This window comes from Telmatherina bonti (genome assembly GCF_933228915.1).
Source record: "Telmatherina bonti genome assembly, chromosome: 19".
Classification (NCBI taxonomy): domain Eukaryota; kingdom Metazoa; phylum Chordata; class Actinopteri; order Atheriniformes; family Telmatherinidae; genus Telmatherina; species Telmatherina bonti.
Genome location: NC_136617.1, coordinates 15,911,122 through 15,936,525, shown reverse-complemented (window position 1 = coordinate 15,936,525; position 25,404 = coordinate 15,911,122). Strand labels below are relative to the sequence as shown.

The 25,404-nt window shown below is 38.9% G+C and overlaps 1 protein-coding gene across 6 annotated transcripts in view; it reads right to left on the bottom strand.

The window, feature by feature from the left end:
• The window catches only part of LOC306769810 (sodium bicarbonate cotransporter 3-like), a 53,527-nt gene that overhangs the window by 17,306 nt on the left and 10,817 nt on the right, over positions 1 to 25,404 (bottom strand). For 3 of the 6 annotated variants that reach the window (XM_079258532.1, XM_079258530.1, XM_079258531.1), the window contains exons 2-13: positions 15,278 to 15,359; positions 14,288 to 14,437; positions 12,638 to 12,776; positions 11,451 to 11,611; positions 11,077 to 11,265; positions 9,658 to 10,041; positions 5,448 to 5,527; positions 4,499 to 4,656; positions 3,224 to 3,311; positions 2,877 to 3,023; positions 2,607 to 2,713; positions 1,208 to 1,382 (exon numbers count right to left, since the gene is read on the bottom strand). In XM_079258532.1, the coding sequence (XP_079114658.1) occupies positions 1,208 to 1,382; positions 2,607 to 2,713; positions 2,877 to 3,023; positions 3,224 to 3,311; positions 4,499 to 4,656; positions 5,448 to 5,527; positions 9,658 to 10,041; positions 11,077 to 11,265; positions 11,451 to 11,611; positions 12,638 to 12,776; positions 14,288 to 14,437; positions 15,278 to 15,359 (1,860 nt within the window). Of the gene's footprint in view, positions 1 to 1,207; positions 1,383 to 2,606; positions 2,714 to 2,876; positions 3,024 to 3,223; positions 3,312 to 4,498; positions 4,657 to 5,411; positions 5,528 to 9,657; positions 10,042 to 11,076; positions 11,266 to 11,450; positions 11,612 to 12,637; positions 12,777 to 14,287; positions 14,438 to 15,277; positions 15,360 to 25,404 lie in introns of all 6 variants that reach the window. The other 3 variants (XM_079258535.1, XM_079258533.1, XM_079258534.1) reach the window with 3 other exon arrangements.

Below are 25,404 nucleotides of genomic sequence, written 5' to 3'. Positions count from 1 at the left end.
TCTACCCATAGAAGCCAGAAGAAGAAATCCAGCAAGGTATTCAATGGATGTCAGTGGTTTTGCATGAAAATGATTTTATTGTAGAAGCAACAGTTCTTTCTTTTAAACACCGTTCAGGTTGTCTGGTCCTCTGTGTCTTTTTATTTAGTTTTATCTTATTTCATGTTATTAATTTATTTTATTACCTATTTAATCTGATTTTAAGCTTATTATTATGTATTTATTGCTATTTTAGTGCTATTATAGTTTATATTTTAGTGTTGTAACATTGTGGTTCTTTTTCACTGTTTTATTTATGCAGCACTTTGGAAACTGTTTGTTTATAAAATGTACTATAGAAATAAAAGTGGATTGGATTTCATTAAACCATGGCAAGAAATATTCAGTAACTGCAGACATTTTGACACCCGCAGGGACCCTAAAGAGGTCTACCTTCTCTCTCCAAGATCCAGGACATTACTGAGGTCACAGCCTTGTTGGGAAATTGTGGCTAATTTATATTATAAATAATGAAACTATTTGAAAATGAGTCTTTATGCACTTATGAAACTTTTCTCTCCTAAATAACTGTAGGAGTTATTTTGAAGTAAAATAAAAAATCATCTTATCAACTCCTATGACAGACATTTAAAGCGTGTACATCATGTTATTTTCTTACATAACAAAGGCTGTGTTTAGTTTATCGTCAATCAGTCCTGACAGATGCAGACTGAAAAATCTAAATGACAAATGACCACATCAAACAACTTTCTGGTCATTCAAGCAGCCTTTTTCAATGAGTTTTATGCACCAGTAACAATATGACACACTTTAAATACATCAGTGTCAAGCAGAGGCAGTATTGCTACAAGCAAGCGGTTTGGCAGACATGATGGCGAGTAACAATGTGTGGACAAAGGCCAAAATAAACTGTTTAGTGCCACTTTGGAGTAAATAATCTGTGCAGCTAAAGCTGAAGGGACACTCCTGTTAGAAGTGTCTGTTAGAAGTGTGTCCATAGTGAAGCTTCCACAGCAAAGTTTGCCTACATCTGAGCGTACACATCGCACTGCATCATTTGCATTTAACCGTATGAAAAAAAAAAAGTCAAGAACATATCTGAAGAATGAGTCTGATTTGTGTGAACATCTTTATCTTGCAAATGTGGTACTCATGGGATTCATGAAAAGCATAAATATTAACTTAAGCGCCAAGCTTTATGACTCACTATGTTGCCTTTTGTTGCTTCTCCAAGCAGACCTCCAAATGTGATGACAGGGGACATGCAGGCGCAGTAGAGGAATAGGATGGATGCTAGACACTGCAGGCTGAGGGAGTCCTTAATGTCGCTCCAGTAGAAAGGTGCCTTCCGCTTAACATCCAGGATCAAACCCCCAAAGATCCTGCAGTAGCAAAGAGGTAGATCGGGTTTGGAAAAGACTGTCATAGATTTACGGAACAGCAAAGGAGGGTACTAAAAATATTCCCTCATCAACATGCTGTGGGAAGGGAATAAGAGGGACAGACATGTCTAATTTTGTCACAAAAACGGTGCAAAGTGACTTCAGTCCAGATCAGAGTCTGAATGAACTGAAATTATTTTAGATATGATTCATCCTATATTTAAAACAGAATTATCATCTCTTAAAACCATTACTCTCTGTGATGCTCTAACAGTATCATTTTATATAAGAGAGGGAAGAGTTTGACCACGTTTACATGCATCCAATTTACTTCTCTTCTTTAGCTTTTGTTCATTTTGCCTTTGAGGGATTCTATTTTTGAAATCCATTTCTCACCTGGAATATCTTATTTTCTTTCCTCCGACGCCTGTCCAATAGCTCTCCTGTAAGGTCTTTTTTTTTCCCATTTCTTCTCCCAAACACCTCTGGAATAACCTTTATTACTTGCCTTCACACTCCCTGCTGTCTTTTTTTTTTTTGTATAGAGCTCACATTTTTGATAGCGCTCTTAACATTAACTCCTCGCTCTCCCTTTCACTTATCTGTCCCCCTGTAGCTCCATCACAAAGCTAACCTTTTATAGTAACGACGAAAAGGAGGGTGATTCTGTGAATAATACAATGCCTCCCAATGCATGTGTATGTATGCAAACTGTGTGTGGCTGTGTGAGCTTTCTAAATAAACACGTTCTCCTCGCTGACAGGCTCTGGCTCAAGAGACTCGGGATTATTTATCCAGAAATGTCGGTGTTAAAAGTATGCAGAGTATAGTCATGTTGCTGCTCAGTTACATATTGGTGCTTAAGATTATAGACTTTTACAATTTCCAGAATTAAGCGGAATCTAAGATCATCGATGAATATAGAGTTCAACAAATCCTGACAGAGCAGGCAGTAACGCTGTCTGGGAAAGGAAAAACACATTTAAGGCTCAAGAGTCAGCTAAAGAGGACATAATGAGGGGCCTAAAACTGATTATATCAAAACACCCCTTTTTGTTAGTAATTTAGCTCTATTTTAGTTAGGATTTGCTTTAACTATCAAATATTTATTTATCTATCAGGTGTCAGAATACAGCATCTGCTCATAGATGTGACATTACCAGTGAGATATGTTTAGATGGGAATTTTGTGCCAATTAAATGTGGTATCTGTCCAAATACACACCTCCCAGTTCTCTGAAGTTCAGGTCCTGCATGATGGTCATCGTCTTTTTCCAGCTCCCCAGCTGGAGAGGCAGTGCCATTTGGCTGGGGTGGTCTCTTCCTCTTTGACTACAAGTCAATAAAACATTTAAAACCAGTATGAGTATAGCTTAATCCATCTCACTATTTGAATGTACAGAGAAACCATTAAGTTGTGAATAAACAATTTAATGTTAAAATTAGTAAGTCTGTACGTGTACACTAAGACAACCTCGGATAATTATTCACAAACCTGAGACGGGACATTTTTCGGGGGCTCAATCCGGATCGTGGGGTCCCATTCGCCAGGGGGAAGCACAGTCACCTGATCAAGGAACTCGTCAATCCCAGAGAGCAGGTCAGTTCGGTCTTTGGCCTTGTATGCCACATCATGGAAAATCTACACAAGAAATATTATTAGGACCTTCTTATTTCCAATAAACACATGGCATTGTTAAGGAGGCGTCACTGCATCAAACCAAATAACTACCACATCAATGAGCAACATAAACTGAAAAAGTAAAGATCAGATCTTTGGAGTAGCTCAAAATGATTGAAGCTTAAATGAAAGAATAGTTTTAAGAATGAGTCTTTCCTCACTTCATCCGTCATCAGTGTTGCCATGGATCTGCCAATTTCATGGTACTGTGGTCCTTTCCCATGAGGACCCAGAAGGAGAAAAAGAAACCTTTTGAATGAGACACATTGATTAAAGTTAGAAAACTAACATCACTACTCATGACAACAGTAAATATGACAACGAGTTAAGTTTTTTTTTTTTTTGTAAACTTGCCAAGTCATCAGTTATGATGTATAACCAAAGGCATCTTCTAGTAAGAGTCCTAAAGCATGTTCAGTATGTTAAAATGTTAGATAAATTAAGTCGGTCCACAAGTGTCACAGTCCTGCATGTTTTCAGTGTGTCCCTGCTCCAACCCTCCTGACTTAAATTAAATGGATACAACAGCCCATAAAGTTCTGCATTCATTAGTAATGTGTGTTGGAGCTGTTTATTCAGAGTCTGCGCACTTCAGAGTGTGCAGACTACTTTCTGTGGAGTGTTCTTCTTAGACTGCACACTCCGAAGGCACTTACTGTTACTGAAATGAGACAACCTAACTCGTGTGAAAGGATTACCCATAGGCCTTCAGTCCCACGTTGCTTAGCAACTGAAGATGTGATAGCTATCCAGTTAAAGTGTTCCCTTTCTTCCCACAAATTCCTTCCCATAAAACCCGGAAATATAAAAAAAATCAAAATAAAATGGAACCAGAAATTTTTTCATTTGATTTCTTTTCATTTACCTGTGGGTCAAAATTGAAAACATGTCAAGGAGACAGCCCAGACGAGCACTCCTTGTGCAGAGAGCGCTCCCTGTTCAGGTAATATTAACCTCAGTCAAAAAGAATGCTGGTGAGACCCGTGTAATTAAATTCATTTGTTGTCATTAAGTAGACTATCAGCCAATGCTACTGCCATCCCAGCTTGTCTGCTTATGGTGGTAAACGTAACCGAACTGAACCATATTTACTTTAAAGAATTCCCCCAAAGTGTGGTGATAAAAATAGACCTAATGGTGCCCTCTTACTGCTTTCTGGATGACTGCAGTATTATACAGTAAGACCCTGAAGTGGGACACATATATTATTAGTCTGCATGATTGTGGACCTCCAGGACCAGAGCTGGACACCCCCAGCTTTAGACTATAAACATAGGAAACAGCCAAATTAAGACAATCCCCTGGTTACACAATCCCATAAGCATAAGACCTTTATACATTTATCGGTTTTCTTAAAGCTGCTTCCTTTTTGTAATAACCTGTATAGACTAGTGACTTTTATTGAACATCTCATTTGTAATAACAGATTACTGTACCTTGTGGGCACAGGTACCTCAGTGAGGCCTGTGATAAGGACAGCCGGTGACAAGCGAACAAATGCTATTATAGGCTTCTCCAGGAAGTCCACCTCTCCCACCAGAACATTTGAGGCCTCAGCACCGGGGGGAATCTTTTTCATAAAATTCATGTCCACCTGAATGAATGAAATTGCAAAATAATTTACACAGTTAAGGATGAAGAAATAGAGGTTGTGGCAGAGAATATGTTAGCAGAACACCATTTTCAGTAGAAGCAAACACATGCTAAACAAAAAAAATAAATAAAGACATGGTAATGTAGAGGATGGCAACACAAAAAAAGCAATGTAGTCACAAAGTACAGATCTACACAGTACTGAGCAAAGATGGTCCATTGTAATAAATGTATGATATGTTCTCCAAGTAAAATTCTTTTTACGTGAGATGATAAGCATGGCATGCAAGCAAGCATTTTTTTTTATCCCTCAGCTGAAATGAATATTCCTTCATCCTTCTGTTTTCTATGACTCATATATACACTGCACCTTATTTTTTGGCAGGCAAATAGCTGGTTTTATAACAACTTATGGCGGCCTGCCATTTTTTTTTTTTATATGGATGTCGCCCTGAGAAACAGGAGGATGAATGGAAGCCATGAAACGGAGGTGGATTTTCAAAACTAAACAGTTACATAACCAAAGACATCCACTTTGATGATTAATGTTATTTGTCCAGTACAGGAGGAGCAGTAACTTGAAATGCTGCTTACTGCCCCCCATCCCCCGAAAAAGGTGGTGTGAAAATGTTACAAAGAATGTTTTCAACACAAAATGACTGTGAAGCCAAGGAATGAGAAAACGCAAATGGATTTTGATGATGGCCCCTTCACCATGATGGACTGTGCCTGTGCTCAGTACTGTACTGAGGTTACCTTGCTGAAGTCCACACTGCTGCTTTCTCTACTGACCCCTACTTTAGATGGCCTCCTCTCCAATGCCTTGTTGCTATCCAGGTTGTTTGGGACAGATGTCTGAGGCACCAATGGTCCTGGGAGGGACAGAAAAACAGTGATGAAACCAGTGATGAAAGCACTGTGTAAGCACTGCAGCAAAAAAAAAAGAAAAAAAGGTGCAGCTATGTGTTCACTACAAAATGCAGATTGTTAAAATATTCCCTTTTTACATGGTCTCTCAATTCAAATGTGAAATTTAAAGAAATAAGAAAGCATAATAGTATTTTTTTATCTATTGAAAGTCATGGAAAACATGACTAGATCACCCTTGCGTACCAAAACTTCAGGTTCATTTCTAGAATGCGCTCAACACAGGGGAGGCAATTTCACCGGCATTTTTCTCCTTCGCAAAATCCCATAATACCACAATATTACAATGCTGCCAGCAGATATTAATGATGCAATATGACAAGTTAAAAATCAATTACTGTTTAATTTTATGTATTCTACTGATTCTAACAAAAATATTGGATTGATAATATTTACTCATCTCTGTATTTAACAGGCCAGGGAATTGGTCTTTCCTGGATGTTTCTACTTCATTTCTCCAGTGTGCAGTTCACCAAATTGTAGCAAATATGAAATGTTACCATTTCTAGAGAATCAAAGTCTTTATCTGGAGTACTATGAGACAAAAGGTAAATAATGCAACTCAGTCTGTTGTATTTTAGGTTTTCAGATGCAATTTAAGTGAATTCTTCCACAAGGTTTATAACTTCACAGATATAAGTGATACAGAGTTGCAATGCTGTCATGGCATTTCAGGGAAAATATGTATTTCACACAGAGTAATTTTGATTGCTACCCATCTGTTGAGCTTATTGCTCTGGCACTCGGGCCAGTCCTGCTTATCTAGAATTCATGTAAGCTTTGGGCTATAGATGGGTGGATGTGTTTGATATTCCTGACAGTTCACCTTCCTGTGATTTCATCACCTTTATATATGTCTGTGCATAGTAGGCCGCACACTTCAACACCGCTGATGTTATTTGAGCCATACCAGATACAGGAAACGCTAGCACTTGAGGTGACATGAGAGAGGGGGATGAAATGAGGGAGCAATGTATTTGAATCAAAGGATAGCATAAGTCACTATCCCCTGAATTTCTGCGGTAACACTTCTTTTACCATTTTTTTCCCTTGTTTTGCATTTCCACACTTACAAAAGCACATTAACTCATCAATACAAGCGCAGGCTTGAGTAACATGTCAAATCATTATTTATTGACAAAGCCCTCTAATCAGAATTTAAGTGTGACATTTCAGCCACCATTTGGTTTGGCCAGTGATGCGTACCCTTGAACTGTACCCTGGTGTAACCCCAGTGGATTCCGGGTAGCTGCGATGGCCGAACAGAAGCATGATTGCTCACATACCCAACAAAGCCTTTAGGAATATGGGAGGGATTAGTTTATGTTGTGTTTGCCAACAGACTTCATTCAGGAGGACTAAGCTCTGGAATGCTCCCCCCATACCAGCCTTTCAAACTGTGGTGTCACTTTGCGAACTCTTTTGGATACAAAAGATTGACATTAATAACTGAAATTAGATAAGATTTTCTGACGACTGTGTGTGACTGGTGGCGCCTGATTTTCCAGTAAATGAGAAGTGACACAAGTGCATCATGTTTCTTGTGCTAGTAACCTTCTGTCGTTTTTGTAATATATATTAAAAAACTAAATGTAGAGAATTTACACATATGCACACAGATGTTTGCATGATTAGCAAGTATTTCTAAATGCTTCTGGTGGAGCTAAAATAACAATTTAAACCTCAAGGGGCATTAATGTGGGGATCATTAGGATATATCATTGCAGGGAATAAATTTCATGACTTCATTTTCTGTGATTACATGGCATCCTTGTATACATCGGTCAGCCACAACATTGGAACCGTTCTTGTTAAAGTATGTTGATTCTGACACCTTTTCGGCTCAACAAGGCGACTGCCTTCAAGAAACACCAAATACAAGAAGGGTGTTAACAGTATTTAGCAATGTTCAGATGGGTGACACGTGTTCAAGAAACATCCACAAGAATTTTCAAAGAGAACATTTCCCAGATTATCACACAGCTTCTGCCTACTCATTCTCTTCCCATAATCCCCTTTTAATCCTCATGTAAACAATAGACAAACACCAGCATATACACAAGATGGAAACACAAAGCACAACTCATCAAACTAGACCACCTTCTTCTTTTTCTGACGTTTACCCGTCCACTTTGTTTTCAGCTACAAACAGGTGTCAGAATACTCACTTTGATGCACTCTGATCCATCAACCCAAACAAAAAAAAAACCCATAACACTCCACAGTATCTTTCTGACACCTTGCTTATCACAGCTAGAATTACCGTGTTTGTGAGTTTGTGAGAATTGCTCCTCGGGGGGGAAAAGATCACATAGGCCAGCCTTTATTCCCACACACTTCAGTGAGCTTCGGACAATCGTGACCCTGTTTATACGTGAGTACAAACCACAGCAGGACCCTGACACAATAATCGCCGTTATGGAGATGCACAGGCTCAACTGTCAGATGCACAGGCTCAACTGTCAGATTTGACAACTTAACTGCTCACTTACTTGCAGCATATTTAATCCCTTGCCAGGTGGGTCTACTTTGGTAATGAGATCGTTTTTCTACTTGCTTATTAGCAGTTTCAATATTGTGGCTGATGGCTGCATGTTAAAGCATTTTTCTCTCTAATTATGTAATGTTCAATGCAAGGTTGCAAGTCAACACTATGAAGCAGAATAGCTTTCACAACCTTAAATGGGCACTAGACCATGCTCTTTACTTCAATAATATGGAGTTTGAAAGGTTTGAAACCTTCCACTGGGTAAACCCATGTCAAGATGCTTGCCTTTTAATGTTTTCTTAGAAGAGGGTACAATTACAGAAGCTTATTGGCTATAATAAGACCTCCCCAACCTTTCAAATTCCCACCAAGTCACTGCTTGATATAACTGGCCTGTACTTTGAAACAGAGCCATTCCCAGGGTGAAACAAACAGATGCATGTACACACATGCGCACAGAGTCTAATAATAAACTCACACAGCTTGGTTTGGGAGGAACAAAACGTCACAGTAAGTGCATGTTGGCACTGTATGTACTATCACACTGGCAAACTGTTGTCTCAGACTTATAATTGGCCTTGCTGCTGGTGTATATTGCTCTCAGTAGACTTTTTAATCGGGTAAAAGAATGTTTATTAATAGAAACTGATGAGGAGGATAACATTTGGGTGCCAAATGATGCAATTAGGAAAAATTAAGGAGGAACAGCCATGTCAATAAAACATACACAACTCCAAATACAAGCAGGGATGTCTCATGGCTAAGCACCAGTATGTAACTGAGCAGCAACATGACTATACTCTGAGTATGCAACAGTATTACCTTCAGATGGGACCTATTCCTACTACAACAGTATAAGGAAGTAAATAACAAAACCTAAACAGATCCCCATATTACCTTTCAAAGGAGAGAGGTTGTGTAAATGAAACCAGAACAGCTCTGAGTTATATAAATTAGGCAAGACAGTTCATGCATAACCCTGCACTAAACCATAACTGGAAAGCAGTCAAACCTTTTGAACTTCCTCAGAGAATATAGCTAGTTCCTCCACCCAATGGTAATGGCTTTTCTGTTTTAAGACTGTCTCTGTGAAACTGAGTTCATTGTAAACATGTGTCCAATACATATCTAAGTTTGGATAAACCAATGACTAAACATGGAAATAAACCAGATCAGGACACACTCCCCCTCTGATAGATTTTACATGAAAATCCCTGAGTAATATATGATGAGGTAAGCTAAAAAAAATAGAACACCACAGTAGGAGAGAACATAACATTTTGGGAGGTAGCCATGAAACAGCAGTGAAGGAAGGGGGAACGTGGCCAAGCAAAGCGCAGATGCTCAGGAATGTGTAGGGGAACATTTGACTAGGGAAAAGCACCAAGAATTTCAAGGGCAATAAAAGGCAGAAAATAGTGTAAAAAAAGTGGATAAATACAGTGTCTCAGCAAGTTAGACTTGCCGTGGGTTATTGATGAAATGGCCGCAAGGTTGGATGTTAAGAGGGAAGCAGGGCTTTCATGCGAGTGCTAGTGTTCTCTGTTCAAGCTGTGACTCACACTGGCAGGCTACACAGATATTTGCCTTCTAAGGGCAGCAGCTCAACATTCTGGGATGCCGAGGATGCTCGCCGGCCGAGCTGCGGTGATACTGTGTCCTCTTCTGTGGAGTTTGCCGGCCCATCATCCTCAGGAGGAGATACCACCACCTCTGGGATGCCTTGGGGGCCGAGACCAGCACCATGGATTTGTGAAGGGCTCTGAGCGGAGCGGCGAAAAGATGAAGGGGTATTTTGAGGGGTGCTGAGGGGAGAATGGCCTGGGGACAGCCCACTGTTGTAGGAAGAGGAGGGCAGGAGATGGTTGAGCAGGATGGAGACTCTTGACTCCCGTCTCTGTGACAGGTTGGAGACAGAGGAGGCTGACCCTGGCTTGTGGAGAGAGAGACGTGAAGAGGAGAGGCCCTCTCCTAACAGAGGAGACAATGGCAAAAAAAGAGGAGAGGAGAAGGAAGAGATAGAAGGAGGGTAAGGAGAAGGTACAGGAACAGGGGATGGAACAGAGAGGGTAAACATATGAAGCAGAGGTAAATTACACAGATGGTATCTGAAGGAAAGAAAGCGAGAAAAGATAGGCGGGATGAGCGCGGCGGTGGTGTGGTTAGAAAGTTCTGTGCTTGCAAAAGCATAGGTGTGCACAGTGGGCAGTAAGAATGAATGGTGAAGCACGTAAGAGGATGTGCGAGGGCCAGAAAATGCATTATAATCAACTTTCAAACAAACCAATCACACTTAATGACTGACCAGAGGCAAAACTCTGAGTTCAGAGAGAGAATTGCATGCTGAAGAGGATGAGTTTGCATGATCTCAGTGCACCAAGCAAACAAGTGCTCAACCACAAACAGACCAGTCATAAATATTTCATGTTACGTTCGCTTTTTTTTTTTTTCCATACACCTTTCAAACAGCAACCACTGCTGTCACCAACCTCTAAGACATATATCTTTTGATATTTTGCATTGCAGTTTGATGACAAAAAAAAAAAAAAAGCCAGCCCAACAAGTAGAACAAGCTGTGGAAGTGAAGAATGTGACCTCTCATTCATTTTACAACTTAGGTTGCACACCACACCAAAGATTCTTTCAATGCTTTGCAAACACCTCTTTGTCCATGCCCATTCACAAAAAAAGAAAAGAACATAAATTAATACAAAGCTGACTCCAGTCGCAGGTGAAGCATCATTTCTCAAATGCCACCATGAGATGCAGAAACGGTCGTCAATTCAAACCCCAAAGTCAGGCCAGCCATACAGGTTAGCACACTTATTAGCACCCAAATTTCTCTTCCACTAAGAGGACTGAGGTTGTTCTCTAAATTTTACTCACATTTACCATCCAACTCCAACGCTGGCAGTAAGGGATTTGAACAGCGGATTTTTAAGAACAGTTCCCCAGTGGTGGAACGGATGGAGGAAAAAGAAATGTGAGTGCGCTGTAGGATCTCACCGTTTCTTTCAAGCAAGAATGGGTCAGAATGTTTCTTGCCTATGTCAGCAATGGAGCGCACCAGAGGGATGCGATTGCTGAGCTTTCTCTCGTTCTGATGGTGATGTTTCTTCAGCATCGCTTCCCGCACCTTGTCGCGCAGATCCTCCTTCAGCTGACCTGATGCCACCATGCTGTCTATCACCATGTCTGAGTCACACAAAAACACCAGCATGAAAACCAACACTGAATCAATTTTTAATAGAAAGGATTTATTCTTGACATTTCTCTCTATCTTTTTTCCAACTATATATTTTAAAACATAGAAATCCTGTGTATCAACAGGTCCTGGATCTTACAGGGGGGTGGATCTCAAAGAATATTTTAAAGTTTACCTGCAATGTCTTCAATACTGTTGGCCCTCATATCCAGCATGACTGTGCCATTCAGTATGCAGCTGCGCAGTTCAAATAAGCTGTGAAGTGACAACGTGGCCACATAAGGCTTACTCCACCTTTCTCCACCGTCTTCCACATCCTCTTCAAATTTCAACCATCTGGAGAATCCACAAAGCGCAGTTTAACTTAAATCCAAACAATTAAAATGAACCAAAAAAAAGCCATGTTTTTTTTTTTTATTAGAAAAGAATACATGAGAAAAAGATTGTCCAGGCTCTTACAGATCAGTTACATTTTCTCCAATAAAAACATTCACTTAGACCACAGACAAAGAGAAAACTCAATGACTCATATGCCAAATCTGTCCCCCTATTGTGCACATTTTCTGTGTGGAGAAAAACAATGTCTCAAATGCCAAGTTAAGTCACAATTATCCTTCCTCACTCCCAAGAATTGGACAAAACAAGCCTGTTAAAGTTTAATGAGCTGCAGCTGAGCATGAACGCAGTTTTTGCCTCCTTAGCTCTCCAACCTGAGGTTTCATAGCAGTTTCATTAAGTTATGATAAACAGATGCATGAGTCCAGACGTCAGCAGTGTGGACAATTTCATGCCATTCCTGTTGTGTTTCCTAATGTACATTCAAAGAAAGGAATTATGCTGGAAGCAAAGTTCAGTTGTTTGCAAGTATACTGATAAACGGTCACTGACGCTAATTGTTTAAACTCATAGTAACACATGCAAATCCTAATCAGGATTTATAGTTAATATTATTATCCAACAAATCTAGAACAGCAGTGTATTATAACACTGAAGACTACTAATTGTACATAAAACTAACAGAATTCAGGGCTACAAGTCTTTAGGCATCACACGGGTCAATAAAATGCTGATTCTTGAGGTCAGAGTTGTTCTGTCCATTTAAATACATATTTGATAAACATCTGATTTACTTTTTAGCAAATAAACTTGCATGCTGTTGCTTCCTCAATAACCTTAAAATGTTATGAGCATTGAAGCCTGAAGAAACACAGACAGAAAGATTAAGTATGATTCAATACTGGCAATAAGTTTTCTACTTTGTGAATCTGTTTGCTATTCTATTCTTCTTTAAATTGTTCTGTTTTTACTTCCTGTAGCTTTTTTTATTTATTGTGCCTTTAATCCATTCACTTGCTTTCTGACCTGGCCGTTTCTCTCCATTCAGTGGCCCTTCCATCTCTGAATGAGAGCTCGTCCATCTCAGTGAAGAGGTCATGAGGGATGTGCTCGAGGTCATCGTCTTCTGTTCCCAATATGAACTGTACCCTTTGGGATGGTGTATCTGGACATAGTGGACAAAAGGTCAATCTCAGTGTTAGTTTTTGTTACCCATAGTAATACTACAAAGTAATACATCACAGCTACTTCCAAACAATGCATAATGAACCACTGCAAGCTAGGGTATTATTAATACAGCTTTAAACATATCAAGAACTGCTTTTGAGTGAGGAAAATTAAAAGTAAACGACTCTGCATCTTAAAAAGATCATTCCAAACGACAGATTTGACTCGATGCAATTAATTTCAACTGTATCCTAGCATTACAGACCTATTTGTGGAGTGAAAATCTATTATAGTATCTTGTTGCAAAAATTAAAGGATATATATATATATTTTTTTTTTTGTAAATTTCTTGGGGTTTGCTTTACAACTTAGGTGAGTATGTGTGGGGGGTCTAGCCAGTAAAAACACCACTGATCCCTTCTGAAGCAGGTAAGATCACATGTTGGGGTGACCACCACTGTAATGCTTCTATCTACTATATTAGAAGGTGGAGTCGGTGCTAAGACCTTTGTCCAGCATAAGTATACAGGATAGATGGTTTGATTTTAGGTCCAGATGTATATCAGGGCAAGTATAGAACTAAACATAGAAAACTGATCTGGTACATTCTCTTAAAAAAAAAGGTAATAATTGTGTCTTTTTTTGCCATCATCATGTACATCTTTGCAGAATCCAAAGTATTGTTGTCTTGCGGCTAAAATGACGCAACTTCTCACACAAAGAGCATGCACATTATTCAAATGTCATAGCCTTCAATCTGTTAGATGCTCATTCACAGTGGCCTTCAGTGCTTTTTGCAGCAAAATGTTTTATTCAGAGCTCGAAGATGAAGAAACACATCAAGCTGCAGCAAAGTGATGTTATAACTTGGAAACCTGAGCATTAAGTCGGGTCTTATTCTAAATCATACCACCATAACATATTTGTTTCTAAGTGACGCAAGTATTTTAACAGGATTTGTTTTCTGTATCTACGCTCTCCTTATTTCCTTGATTAACATAAACTAGTCCTCATTAATGAAAATGCATCCAATTTTATGTAAAGTCTGGTAATCTATGTTTCTATATGTTCTTTAGAGCACTGGTGATTTTCTGAAGTACCATCAAGGGTTGAATAAATCTGCTATTGACATTACAGTTAATATCTGGCATTAGAAAGTACCACCACCTGCCACTCAAGTTACTACTAGTTATTAGACTTCACTTCTGTCACTCTATTTGCAAACATAAACATGGCCTGTGTCTCACAGTCAGCTCTTGGCTGGGCAATATGTACTATGAAGGGATTTTATATGTACGTTGACCATGTGAATCCTTATGGTGTGTCACTGAATTTACATGATGTAACTCTAAAATAGCCATTGACTGCAAGCTACTGCATAAAGAAATAAAATGTAAGACCACAGAGAGAATTTGTACAAGTAAAGGAGAAAGGTGGCAAAATGTATGGTAGAAACGAGAGGCATTAATACAACAAGTGTAAGGAGGTTTAAAAAAAAAAAAAAAACACCATAAGTTGGGGATTCCCTGCCATCTTCCTTTCCATCTTCTGAGTCTTTTTCTTTCTTCTTTCTGTGATGTCTGTGTCCTCTGTGGCGATGCCTTCGTTTGTTTTCCCTTCCGAGAGGAACATGGACACCTACGTACACTGCTCTGTGGCCTGGGAAAGAAAGGTAACATTTCATATAAAAGCTATAAAACTGAAGAAATCTAGTTACACATTCCACATTCCATTAAAAAACTATATGTGGAATCTGACGTTATATTATGACATTTTCTACTGATGATCATGTTAAGTTAAATATTTTGTCCACTGACAAATGAACAACCAAGTCTGATTCTTCTCCAGAAAGTTGCAATAATAATAATAAAACCAAGGAACAAAACATTTAGTTTATCATCACTAATCTAATGAAACATTAGTGAAAACAGTGGAAATTGTCACTTCCCAATGAGCAGACATAATAATCACTGAAACAGAAGTTGAGTCAGTTCTCTGCATTTCTTTACATAAATTAACCCATTTGAAGGAAATCATTGCACATTATTTAATTAACTCACCCCCCCTCATTGTTTCCTCTCATTACCACTACCACAGCGGAACTGATCACACACATGAAAACAGCCTATCTTCACCCTGCACACTCTGCCAAAGCCCATTTTTCACAGATGAGTCATCTCTCTTTGATTTGAGAAAGAACCCCGAGGAATGACACCAAGATGCAGGATGCAGGGGAAGACATAAGGGACACACAAGCAAAAAGCTACAGATGGACAGAAAAGAAGGAGAGAAAAGACTGATGGGATGACAGAGGCTAGAGAGGAAAAATCAATCTGCTTATCAGGACAGAGAGAAAAAGCTCAAAGGATGTCATAAATCAATACACTGTATTAATGGAAGAAAGATTGTGATGTGGATCTAGAAGGAGCAAAGGTTGTTATTTAAAACAAACAAACATATTAATACGACTTATTTCAGCCTTGGTGGCCTAAAACCTACTTTCCAGTTCGTCCTTTTCATAGTTAGAGAGAGTGGTGAAGCTGGTCTTTCCATGGTCAACTAACGCCTCCTCATCTAAACCCTTGTAAGGATGATGAAAAAGAGAGAGAAGAAAGAAAGAGGACAGGATTAAAATTAGCCACATTCCAACTTTTATTAATTTATACAAACTCAGAAAGACATTTTTCCCATTGCATATACATTTTTCCATGTAGCTCCTTTGAAATCAAAATGTTCTTTCCGATATGGCTTGATGTCTCTGAGAAATAGAAATCAAACTTTAAAGATATGAACCAGTTTCATTTAATCCCCTATCTGAACAATAAAAAAGATTGAAAAAAATAATATGCAGTTTGTTGGGTTTTTTTTTTTAGCTGAAGTCTTGTCCTTCATGCACATTAATTTGTACATTATTAATTACTAAACTATACCTTGTTGTTGTGTTTTAATGGCATAAATGCAATAAATTGAAAATTGTTTATTTTAACATGACCAATGGTTCCTTTCCACATGACTTAACCTATTACATTTAAGAGAAACCACTTACCCCATCAAATGTGCAAACATGCACTAACTGCTCAGCACATGTAATAATATATCTCCTTTTTTAAAAGTAATACACTCAGTAAAGAGAAAAAGATATGCAGAACTTAACCACACAAGTCTTTAATAATCTTAAACATGATATGGTGTAGCAATTTTATGAGGGTATGTACTGTGCTCCACAAACAAATTAGGCTGTATTGGAAATCTATTCATTTTATCACCCCTGCCATAAAGGTCAAGTTTCATAGCAACTCAAAGACGCTGACTACACTCATTAAAACAGGGGTTATGACTTCATTGAAACTAATAAGCCTGATATAACTGTCATGGAAACACCTCTAGATGAGAAGATCCAGTTTAGAGTACACATCAAGCTGCTAGGATAATTAACGGCAAATACATGTCATGCTGATATTTAATCTTTTTAAAGTGGAACTATTATGTGCATTTCAGGCTAATTTATTTTTATTTCTGAGACCACAAGGGCTGGGATTGATCGAGTTATTGTCACAAATCGCTTTATTTACTTCAGACCAACCCTCTCCGTAGGCTGTCAGATCAGCCTGTGGGCAAAACGAGTCGATTGAGACTCTTCCGCATTAAGCCCCGCCTCCCGCCACTGCACTACATCAGGAGCGCGCACCGCACCTGCTTTCGCCGTCATTGTAACATCTCATAAACAGAAGGATTAGGCTAATATGAACTCAATAAAAAAACTAAATACAATGTCAACACATAGCATACAGCCCTACATGTTGGAACCTGAATCAGACCCTGAAAACAAAGTGGAAAACAGCAACCCACAGCAAGGAATGCAGCAGGATGTCTCTCTTTGGTAAACTCACCAGCCATCGTTCGAAATAACTTTATCCAACATTTTCCACCCGCCTGATGTATTTGTACATGCCCTTGTTAACCAGTAGAAGGTAACCAATCACCGAACCTTATCCCCCGGGACGTCACAAGGATTTCCAAGTAGAAAAAAACACGCGTTTTTCGTTGCCATGGAAACCGAACGGAAAGCGTGCTGGAACTCAAACTCAAACTCAAACATGCGTTTAGGTGATATAAAACAGTGCCGTTCACATGTCTGATGAGGATTCAACACTGTAACACTGTAGAAAGCTCAGAAAACTCCAAATACCATAATAGGACCCCTTTAAAAAAGAGAAATGATCATTTTGTTTAGAACGCAGTGAAAATGTGTTTTTCAAAATGAAGAACAACAACAACAAAAAAAAACAGCAGAAAAAACAGAAAACATTTCTTAATCCAAACCTGGTCTAAAGGAGAAGTCCAGTTTCACTTACCATTAGTAAGAGTATTTTTTACAACAGAAACAGATACACACCAAAAACAGAATTACTGATGACCAAGGAGTCCATGTGCATCTAACCAGAACATATAAACTTTTACAGATGCTGTACTGGGTCACAGTACAAAAAATAAATAAATAAACAGAATTCATTTGTTTCTTCTCATGATATCAAATTTCTAAAAATGTCCACTTCCACCACCAAACCAAATAAGCAAAGCAAACTGGAATGTGTGTTGGGAAAGAGAAAAGAACCATTTGCAACAGGAGCAAGGGAAGGGGTTAGAGTGAAATGTTAAGACCACCATGTTTAAAACTCCAGGATTAGTCTGGTATCTAGTGCATTTAATTCAAGAGGGAACAATATAAACGGAGCTGCGGAGTGGATATGAAGTCGCAGCAGCAGTGGAACAACATGAACTCGAATTTGTTTAGGGGGGCAGCTGTAGCTCAGGAGGAAGTGTGGTCATCTGCCAACCCTGACGTGATCCCTGGACTGATCCCTGGCTTTCCTGGACCATATGTCGAAGCATCCTACAAGACACTAATGCACGATGTGTGAAATTGTATAGATAAATTTAAATAATAAAAAAAGCATGCCACTGAAAGTGTGTGTGGACTTAGTGCCGTATGTGAGTGTGGCTCGTAATCTAAACACAAGACTGATGATGTGAAGACATCAGCTGGCTCCGAACACAAACATGATGGTATGCTCTTGTTTCTGTGAAGACACACTGCTTTCCAGCACTGTGGCCATCAACAGAAAATCTGAATCTGATGGGGAGAAGGGTCACATATGTAGTGAAAGACACTATTACTGACATAATACCATGGCTCTCTCGTGGCTCTCTGGCTGTGGAAAACCAAACCAGTTCATCCTGAAATTAACTTAGAAGTGCAGCTCTGTACCAGTAGCGAAACCATTTTGGTTTAAAAGGTTAAAAAAAACAAAAAAAAAACTACGTAATAAGATTCATACAGCATCAAGAGATATGCTTGACTCTACAAACAGCAGGTCTGTCACTTAATTATAATTTCTTACAGCCACATAAGAAAAACTAATTTTAGAATATCGTTTGCTCTGAATGTATACGACAGAGGGACTGGGGTTATCTTAATTCTGACTGCCAGATTTATCTTTTAATTCTCTGTTTATCTTCTGGCATGCACCTCGGTGCCTTTTTATGAATTCTTAAATATGTGATATTTTTCAATAAGAGAATATTTAAAGAAATAATATCCCCCTTTCTTCTGATATATTGATGGAAAAGAACTGATGCTAAAATAAATAAATAATGGGAGGATCTTTATATTCCACCAAACCAATCACGTAGAGCCACTACTTCCAAGTAGGACACAGTGGAAACAAAACGTGACGATGGCCACATGCTAGGATACCTGATACTGGAATGATGTCAGGGACTTGTGTGTCCCAACATGCCAGTCACCCTTACTGACCACATTTTCATTTGGACAGAAAGCATGCACTGTTTTCATCTTCCGCTCACCATGTTCCATTACTGGCTTACTATTATTAATATGTCTTCAGTGACATTCAGATTTTTACACATTATTATCATACTCAAGCTCTTGTTAGTCCCCCCTCCTACAACGAGCGATGCCATCTGTGCTTGTGTCTGTGTGCACTTGTAAATTTGCATGTCTGTGTATGGGTATCTCTACTCCTGGTGGATGTGCATGGTAGTGGGCAACAATGACCAGACAGCACCTTGATGATGAAAAGACATACTATTCAAAGAGCAACTAGAAACCTCCCAGTCTCTATTAAGTGCAGTTCATCAACTATAAGATGCAAAGTGCAAAGAATGGCGAAAACTAACCTGGCTGGTGATGATCAGTTGTGATCAAGCATACAAGTAACTGTGGCTGCACATTACAAACAGATTAGTAAGTATCTTCTGGATCCACTGGGTACGTCCACAGTATACCAGAGAGTAAAAATCTATTTACCTTAAAGTAAAAATAAATTCTTTTAAATTTGGATTTGGCCCTGCAATGGACTGGCGAGCTGTCCAGTGTGTACCCTGCCTTTTGCCCAAAGACGGCTGGGATAGGCTCCAACTTCCCTGTGACCCTTCACTGGATTAAGTGGTTAGGATAATGAATTAATGAATGAATGAAGAAATTAATGAATTTGGATTTAGAATAAAAATCCATAATAATCTAAGCACAAATTTGCACATAATTCTAATGTATAGTATGTGTTTAAATAGATTTACACAAGGTCTTATAAGAATATATTATTTATTGAGACAGATGAAAAAAAGTGGCTTGCAATAAGAAAAAACACCAGTGGTTAGAAGAGGCGGAAAGGGGTTTAAGAAGCTGCTCTGTATTTACACTTTCCCCTGAGACAATTAATTTTAAATAATTATTGTAGTTTTTTGTAGAAACAGAGTTTTAGCTATTAATTTTACACCTCTATACTGTAAATGTCACATGAAACCATGTTTACGGGCAAAGCTTTGCTGGTAAACATTCTTCATGAGAGTTGCTTTATCATTAAGCTCCTTAAAATGCTGCTTAACAAAATCTGTTACTTCAGCTATATTAGCACTTGTTTGCATGCCAAAGTCCCGAATTGTGCATTCTGTGCACATTTTCATCCGGCTAGTTTAGTTAATTGTAAGCTAATGTTGGAGTCTGTTGTGCCCTCAACCCCATGTTGCTTGGTACAATCCAAGGGCACATGATGCAACCTGTTGCATAGCTTTGTCAAAAATAAACCCCTGTGGCTCGACCACAGCTGTGCTTTGAGGGCATAAATGGCCTGCATCAGCAGGAAGGGCTTGTAGGAGGGAAGAGTTGCCAGCTGAGTAAGAAAAACTGCCATGAATACAGGGAGGTTGACAGAAGGCAGATGTGTCTCTGGCTGCATCTGTTGTATATAACCACAACAACAACAAAAAAGAATCAGTCAAAATGCTTTGCCTCGTGTTTAATCCTGTATGCACCCAGTGAGCAAAAATGTTCCCCATATCATTAAAAACTGTAGTTCTTTTGACACATTGCCAAACCGGACTGATTCAAAGCAGGAAGTCAAGTACCTGCTAAAGTCGACAACCATAACCACATATAGATATTATGGTAAAAGCATGAAAAATAATGATTTTAAAATAAATGAATAAATTGAACCATGTTTGAATTTTAAAAATAAGCTATAGTGTTCCTTTCTACTCTAGCGTGGCTTATGTACATCTCAGGGAAACATAATGTCACCTCTAGAGCGAGTTCAGAAGAACCAGATGCACCCATTGACCCTGGTGCATCACTAGCCTTGCTCTACCTAGTTGAACTGTGCTGTAGCACTAAAAAAAACACAGCAGTATTTCTTTGCTGTTGTGTGCTATTGTGTATTTTTAATGGATGGTGAAAGGCATCTACACATCAAGTGAAAAACGCTTTTGTTTACTACGGTTTCCATGCCATATGTCTACAGACTTAAAGGCTAATGGAGTTTTACTGTAAGAGTGGGTGATTACAGGGTGTTCTCTTGTTTAGGCGTGAGCTTAGCTGCTAATTTTGTAAATGGTTTATGAACAAGTGAGGATTTATTGCTCAAGTGAATCTTGGGCAGTACAAATCAGCTGTAGCCTGTGTCCTTTCACCTTGCAAGAAAACACTTTGTACTTGCCGATGGAATTTACATGAAAGTTTGCCCAGTAAAACAAGATGACTGTGATTTCAGGTTTTGAAAAGGTCTCTGTGAAAATGTATGTATGTAAACAATGACTATGCTATTGTGAATAAACCACTAACATAGTCTGCAATACTATACTCTGCAATTTAGTGCATTACTATAAAAGTAATACTTTCAGTTGTTTGTAAATTCAGTCTTTCTTGTCTCATCAGCAGCTCATAAGTGAGATTTTCCTTTTTCCTTTTATGAAACAAGAAAATGTGTCAGAAAAAACACTACAAAAGATAACATTATTAATTTTTGAACCAATTAAAATGACATTATGAAATGCCTGGAAACATGAACCACAGATTAATATTAGCTGCCCCACCAAGTGATAAATGCAGATCCTATAGCAGCTTCTTTCACATGTGGGAAATATTCATATGATTGGTATGAAACAAGCGTAATAAAGATTAAGCTCTTTTTAAATTTGGGACATCTCTCCAAGCTGTTGAGGGGAAAAAGCCTGAACACAACACCCAAAACATGCTTTGCCAAAAATAGATCATAAGATGGAAAAGATGCAGCTGTATATTCATAGACGAGCATTTGTGTTCCACAGCTTCAACTCCAGCAGAATCTCGTTACAGAAAATTCAAAGGAGTTCATTATTTAATATTTTTATGATATTAAATCAGTAAAGATCAGCGAAGCTGCTTTTAGTTAACTGTGAAATGGGGAAAATCCTCTGTAGTAGGAGTCATTCCAGGTTACCATCAGAAGAGACTAATTCAATTTACAATGACACCACTACAAACACAGGCGCAAGACAGGGTATTTGCAAAATGGAGGTCAACAGCATTATCAACTTGTACATGCTGAACTTATACTGGATAAAATGCAAACACCTCAAGCCTAATTACAAGTATAAAAGAATTTGTATACAATGTGTCTAATGCATTAACCAGGCAATATTTGTCAATGTCCTTATATTAATATCAGCTAAGTACAGCCTCTAAATCCATTTGCCTTATTAATATTTTAATGTACATTTATCTTGTTCATATAATCATTTTAATGATCATCAGTGTCATCGTCATTATTCTAAATGTTCCATCCATTTAATCCATTGTGACCTGAACAACACAAAAATTGATTTATCCTCCAAAACATGAGCAGTACACACTTTACAGCTTGTCAACACACTATTTTATGTTTGTTTGTTGTTGTTGTTTTTGTTTTGTTTTTTTCATTTGCACTGCCAGAAATTTCTCACCAGAGTTGCTCACTGTCAGTTTGCAAGCAAACTCAGCTGGTTGGCAGAGAGCAACCGCTGTACTGAGAGACACACATCTGAAAACATATTCAGACAATTAAATTTGACAACATATCTGCTTGTAGCAGTGGTGTTACCCAGATAAATGTTTGGAACAGTGTCACAGCCAGCTGTTTCTGGGGAAAAATATGACAAAACAGCTGCCCAAAACTGACACTGTCATTGTCATTGGTGAAAAAAATAAAGAGACCACGGCTCAAACTGCTCTAACGATGTGTTCAGACCGAACGCGTTTTGAGCGTCAAGAGCAGCAGGTTTCCGTGTAAAGTCTATGTGGAGGCGCGGCAAGGGGGCGTTGAGCTTTCTCACGTCGCGTTTTGGGCGTCGGCATTCAGCACGGAATGCACGTTCCACACGGAACACGCGTCAAAAGCCGGAGATGGGCAAAGCTGAACTTCTGCCGCTTGACGCGGGGCATCAACCAATCAGAGCGATTAGCTCGCAGCTCCTGGAGGATTCCTGTGGTGAACCCAGACACGGGGATGAGATGCCATTACTCCGTGCAATATTTAGGATCACCATTCCTTGCTAAAAAGCTGAATGTTACTGATTTGGCAACGTAGCAGGATACACTGCCTAGCAACGCTTTGTTTGGGGGAGTGGCAGCTCTCTGCTGAGTGCGGCTCTTGTTGCATTAACACTGACTATCACTGCCCTACGACAACGTTCTCTAGCTTTATTTATTAAATAAAACCATGCCATCGCTCTACCGAATCCGCCATCCTTTCCCACTCTCTTTTCCGCCGCGTTTGCCGCTCGCTCCAGACAAGCGGCAGACGCGGCAGGAGCGTTGGGAGCGTTTTGGGCGTTGGACATAAAAGTGGCAGTTTAGTGACCAGCGTTGAGTGTTCAGCATTTTGAGCGTTTTTGACGCTCAAAACGCATTTGGTCTGAACACACCGTAACTGCTGTTTGGCGACTCTCCACCAGTCTTTCTGCCAGAAATCAAACTGCTCAACTTTGCTTGCTGGTTTGTGAACATCCATCTTCCTTCTGTGTCATTCCAGAGGTTTTTAACAGGGTTCAGATGTGGAGATTGGGCTGGCAATGACAGGCTCTTGATGTGATGATCCTTTATCCAGACCTTGATTCCATTAGCTGCGTGGCATAGAGGACTGTGCTGTTGCACAGTCTTAGCATGAGGAATGTTTTTCTAGGATGATTTTTGTTTGTACCCTTATTGATGCATTGTTCAAAAAGAAACGTCTGCCTAATTCCACCATTACTGAAGTACTCCCTGATCAACACTGATCCTCTTCTGCATTCAAAGGTCAGTGCAAGACTTTGGGGCTTGCAGGCCTCCACAGGTCTCCATCTAACCATAAAAACATTAGAGGCTGGGCAAAGTTGAAAAATGGACTCAGAGAAGATGACCTTACTCCAGTCTTACACTGTCCAGCAAAGTGAGATGTGATAGTGTAGAAATAGCTTCTTTTACAAAAGCACACTATCAGTCAACACTATTGACTGGATATGTCATATTCCAGATGTCATTAAAACTTTAGCCCTTGTCAAAGTTAGAGATTCTTCCGCTCTGCCATTTGAGCAGTAATTCTCTTCAAAACTTTCAACATTAGATGCATTCTTCAAGGCAGCTAGCTGACTGCTAATTTAGCATGTCACTAATTTAGATATATTATTGTCTGAAAACATTAAACAAAAAAAGCACAACAGCAACTTTATATATGCATATGACCAAGGTTTCCAGGCTAATAAATTGTTCACCTAAGAAAGGAAGAGAGAATAGTGCAGAAGACATTGGCTGAAGCATTGCAGCTGAGTAACAAACTTTGAGCAGACAATGTGAAAACAGAAGGGATTAGCCCTCAGAGAAGTTGCTCTAATTTATTATTCTGGTCAATATCTTGTGAAAATTTTTGGAAAACTGCTCACTATAATGCTGTTAATCTGTGTGACAATTCCACACCCAAAGAATGTGAAAAGAGATGTAATGTCCAGTTTGGGTTGTCGTGCTCCTGCACTGCAGCTTGTTAGGCAAAACAGGCTTTTACACTGTGCAGCATATGCCATGCTTTCCCTAATGCACGTTAACCTGCAGAGCATTTCCAACCTTTGTAAGTAGCACTGTCCTTTTTATAGGACCTTCCAACTGACCTTTAAGGCACATAAAAATCCCAGTTGCTACTGCAAAATTTTGACTTTGGATTCAGATTACAAAGCGACAACAGAAACTGTCTTCAATTTATTTTAGAAGTCTTTTTTTCTTATAAATTATTTTGGAGAATGTTTGAATTCGATAATTTTTGTTCATTAGTTGCTTATCCAGAACTTATTTGTGGTTTACTACAACCCAATGAAACCTTACACAATACTAAATATAATAATGATGACATTCACAAAATTGTTCACGTAATCTGTAACATTAACATCCACCACACATAATCGTGATTCAGACTACTTGGAATTATCAAGCAGTCCTGATATATCCTGTACTTTGACACCAAATACTGATTACCAGGTTTGTGACACTAAAGAAAACACAGAGATTGAAATTAAAAATGACACGGCAGCAATATATTGCCATATTTTGCCGAGTTGCCACTGAATTATTTACTATCCCGAAGCTTAAACTTGTCTACTGTATCTAATATTTCCTGAGACCTGTGGTTCAATTATCTTATCCAAAGAACCTGGAAGTTATTCCAATGGTAATGTAGTGTATCATCAAAATTTCCAAACCTGCAGTATCTCAAACATCCATCTGCTATAAATACAAAAATTGGAAATTGTATTGTCTGTCTCTGACAATGTTTGCCTATCTCTATACATGCAACCAACCTAAACATTCCCTTCTTGCTCTCACTCTGGACAATTCAGTTTTTCCATTTGGGTAAAAACATGCATTTCAATTGTATTTATTTAAAGTAGTATATATTATTTCTGTAAACAGCAAGCTCCTTGTTAAATTTACAATATCCATTTTACCTCTTTTTTTTTTACTGTTCTTAGCCCTCCCATTCTCCTTGTCCCGCTCCTTCAAGCAGCCATAACTGTTTCAAACGATTTTCTCTCGCTCATGCTGCTTTGGGCAATCAAAGAATACATGTATATGAAAAAAAAATCCTTCAGTTCCTAGAGGCAATATGTATCTAGTGAGGTAACAGTACCTCACTCTCTCTTTCACCCCACTCGCATCGTGCGTTTTTCCTTATTAGAGTCGAATGCTTTGACCACCTGCCCTGTTCATTAACACTTTATTGTAGAAGAACACAAGCTGGCAAACTAATATAAACACAGTGCACTAGCGTACATGCAGAGCCAATAGA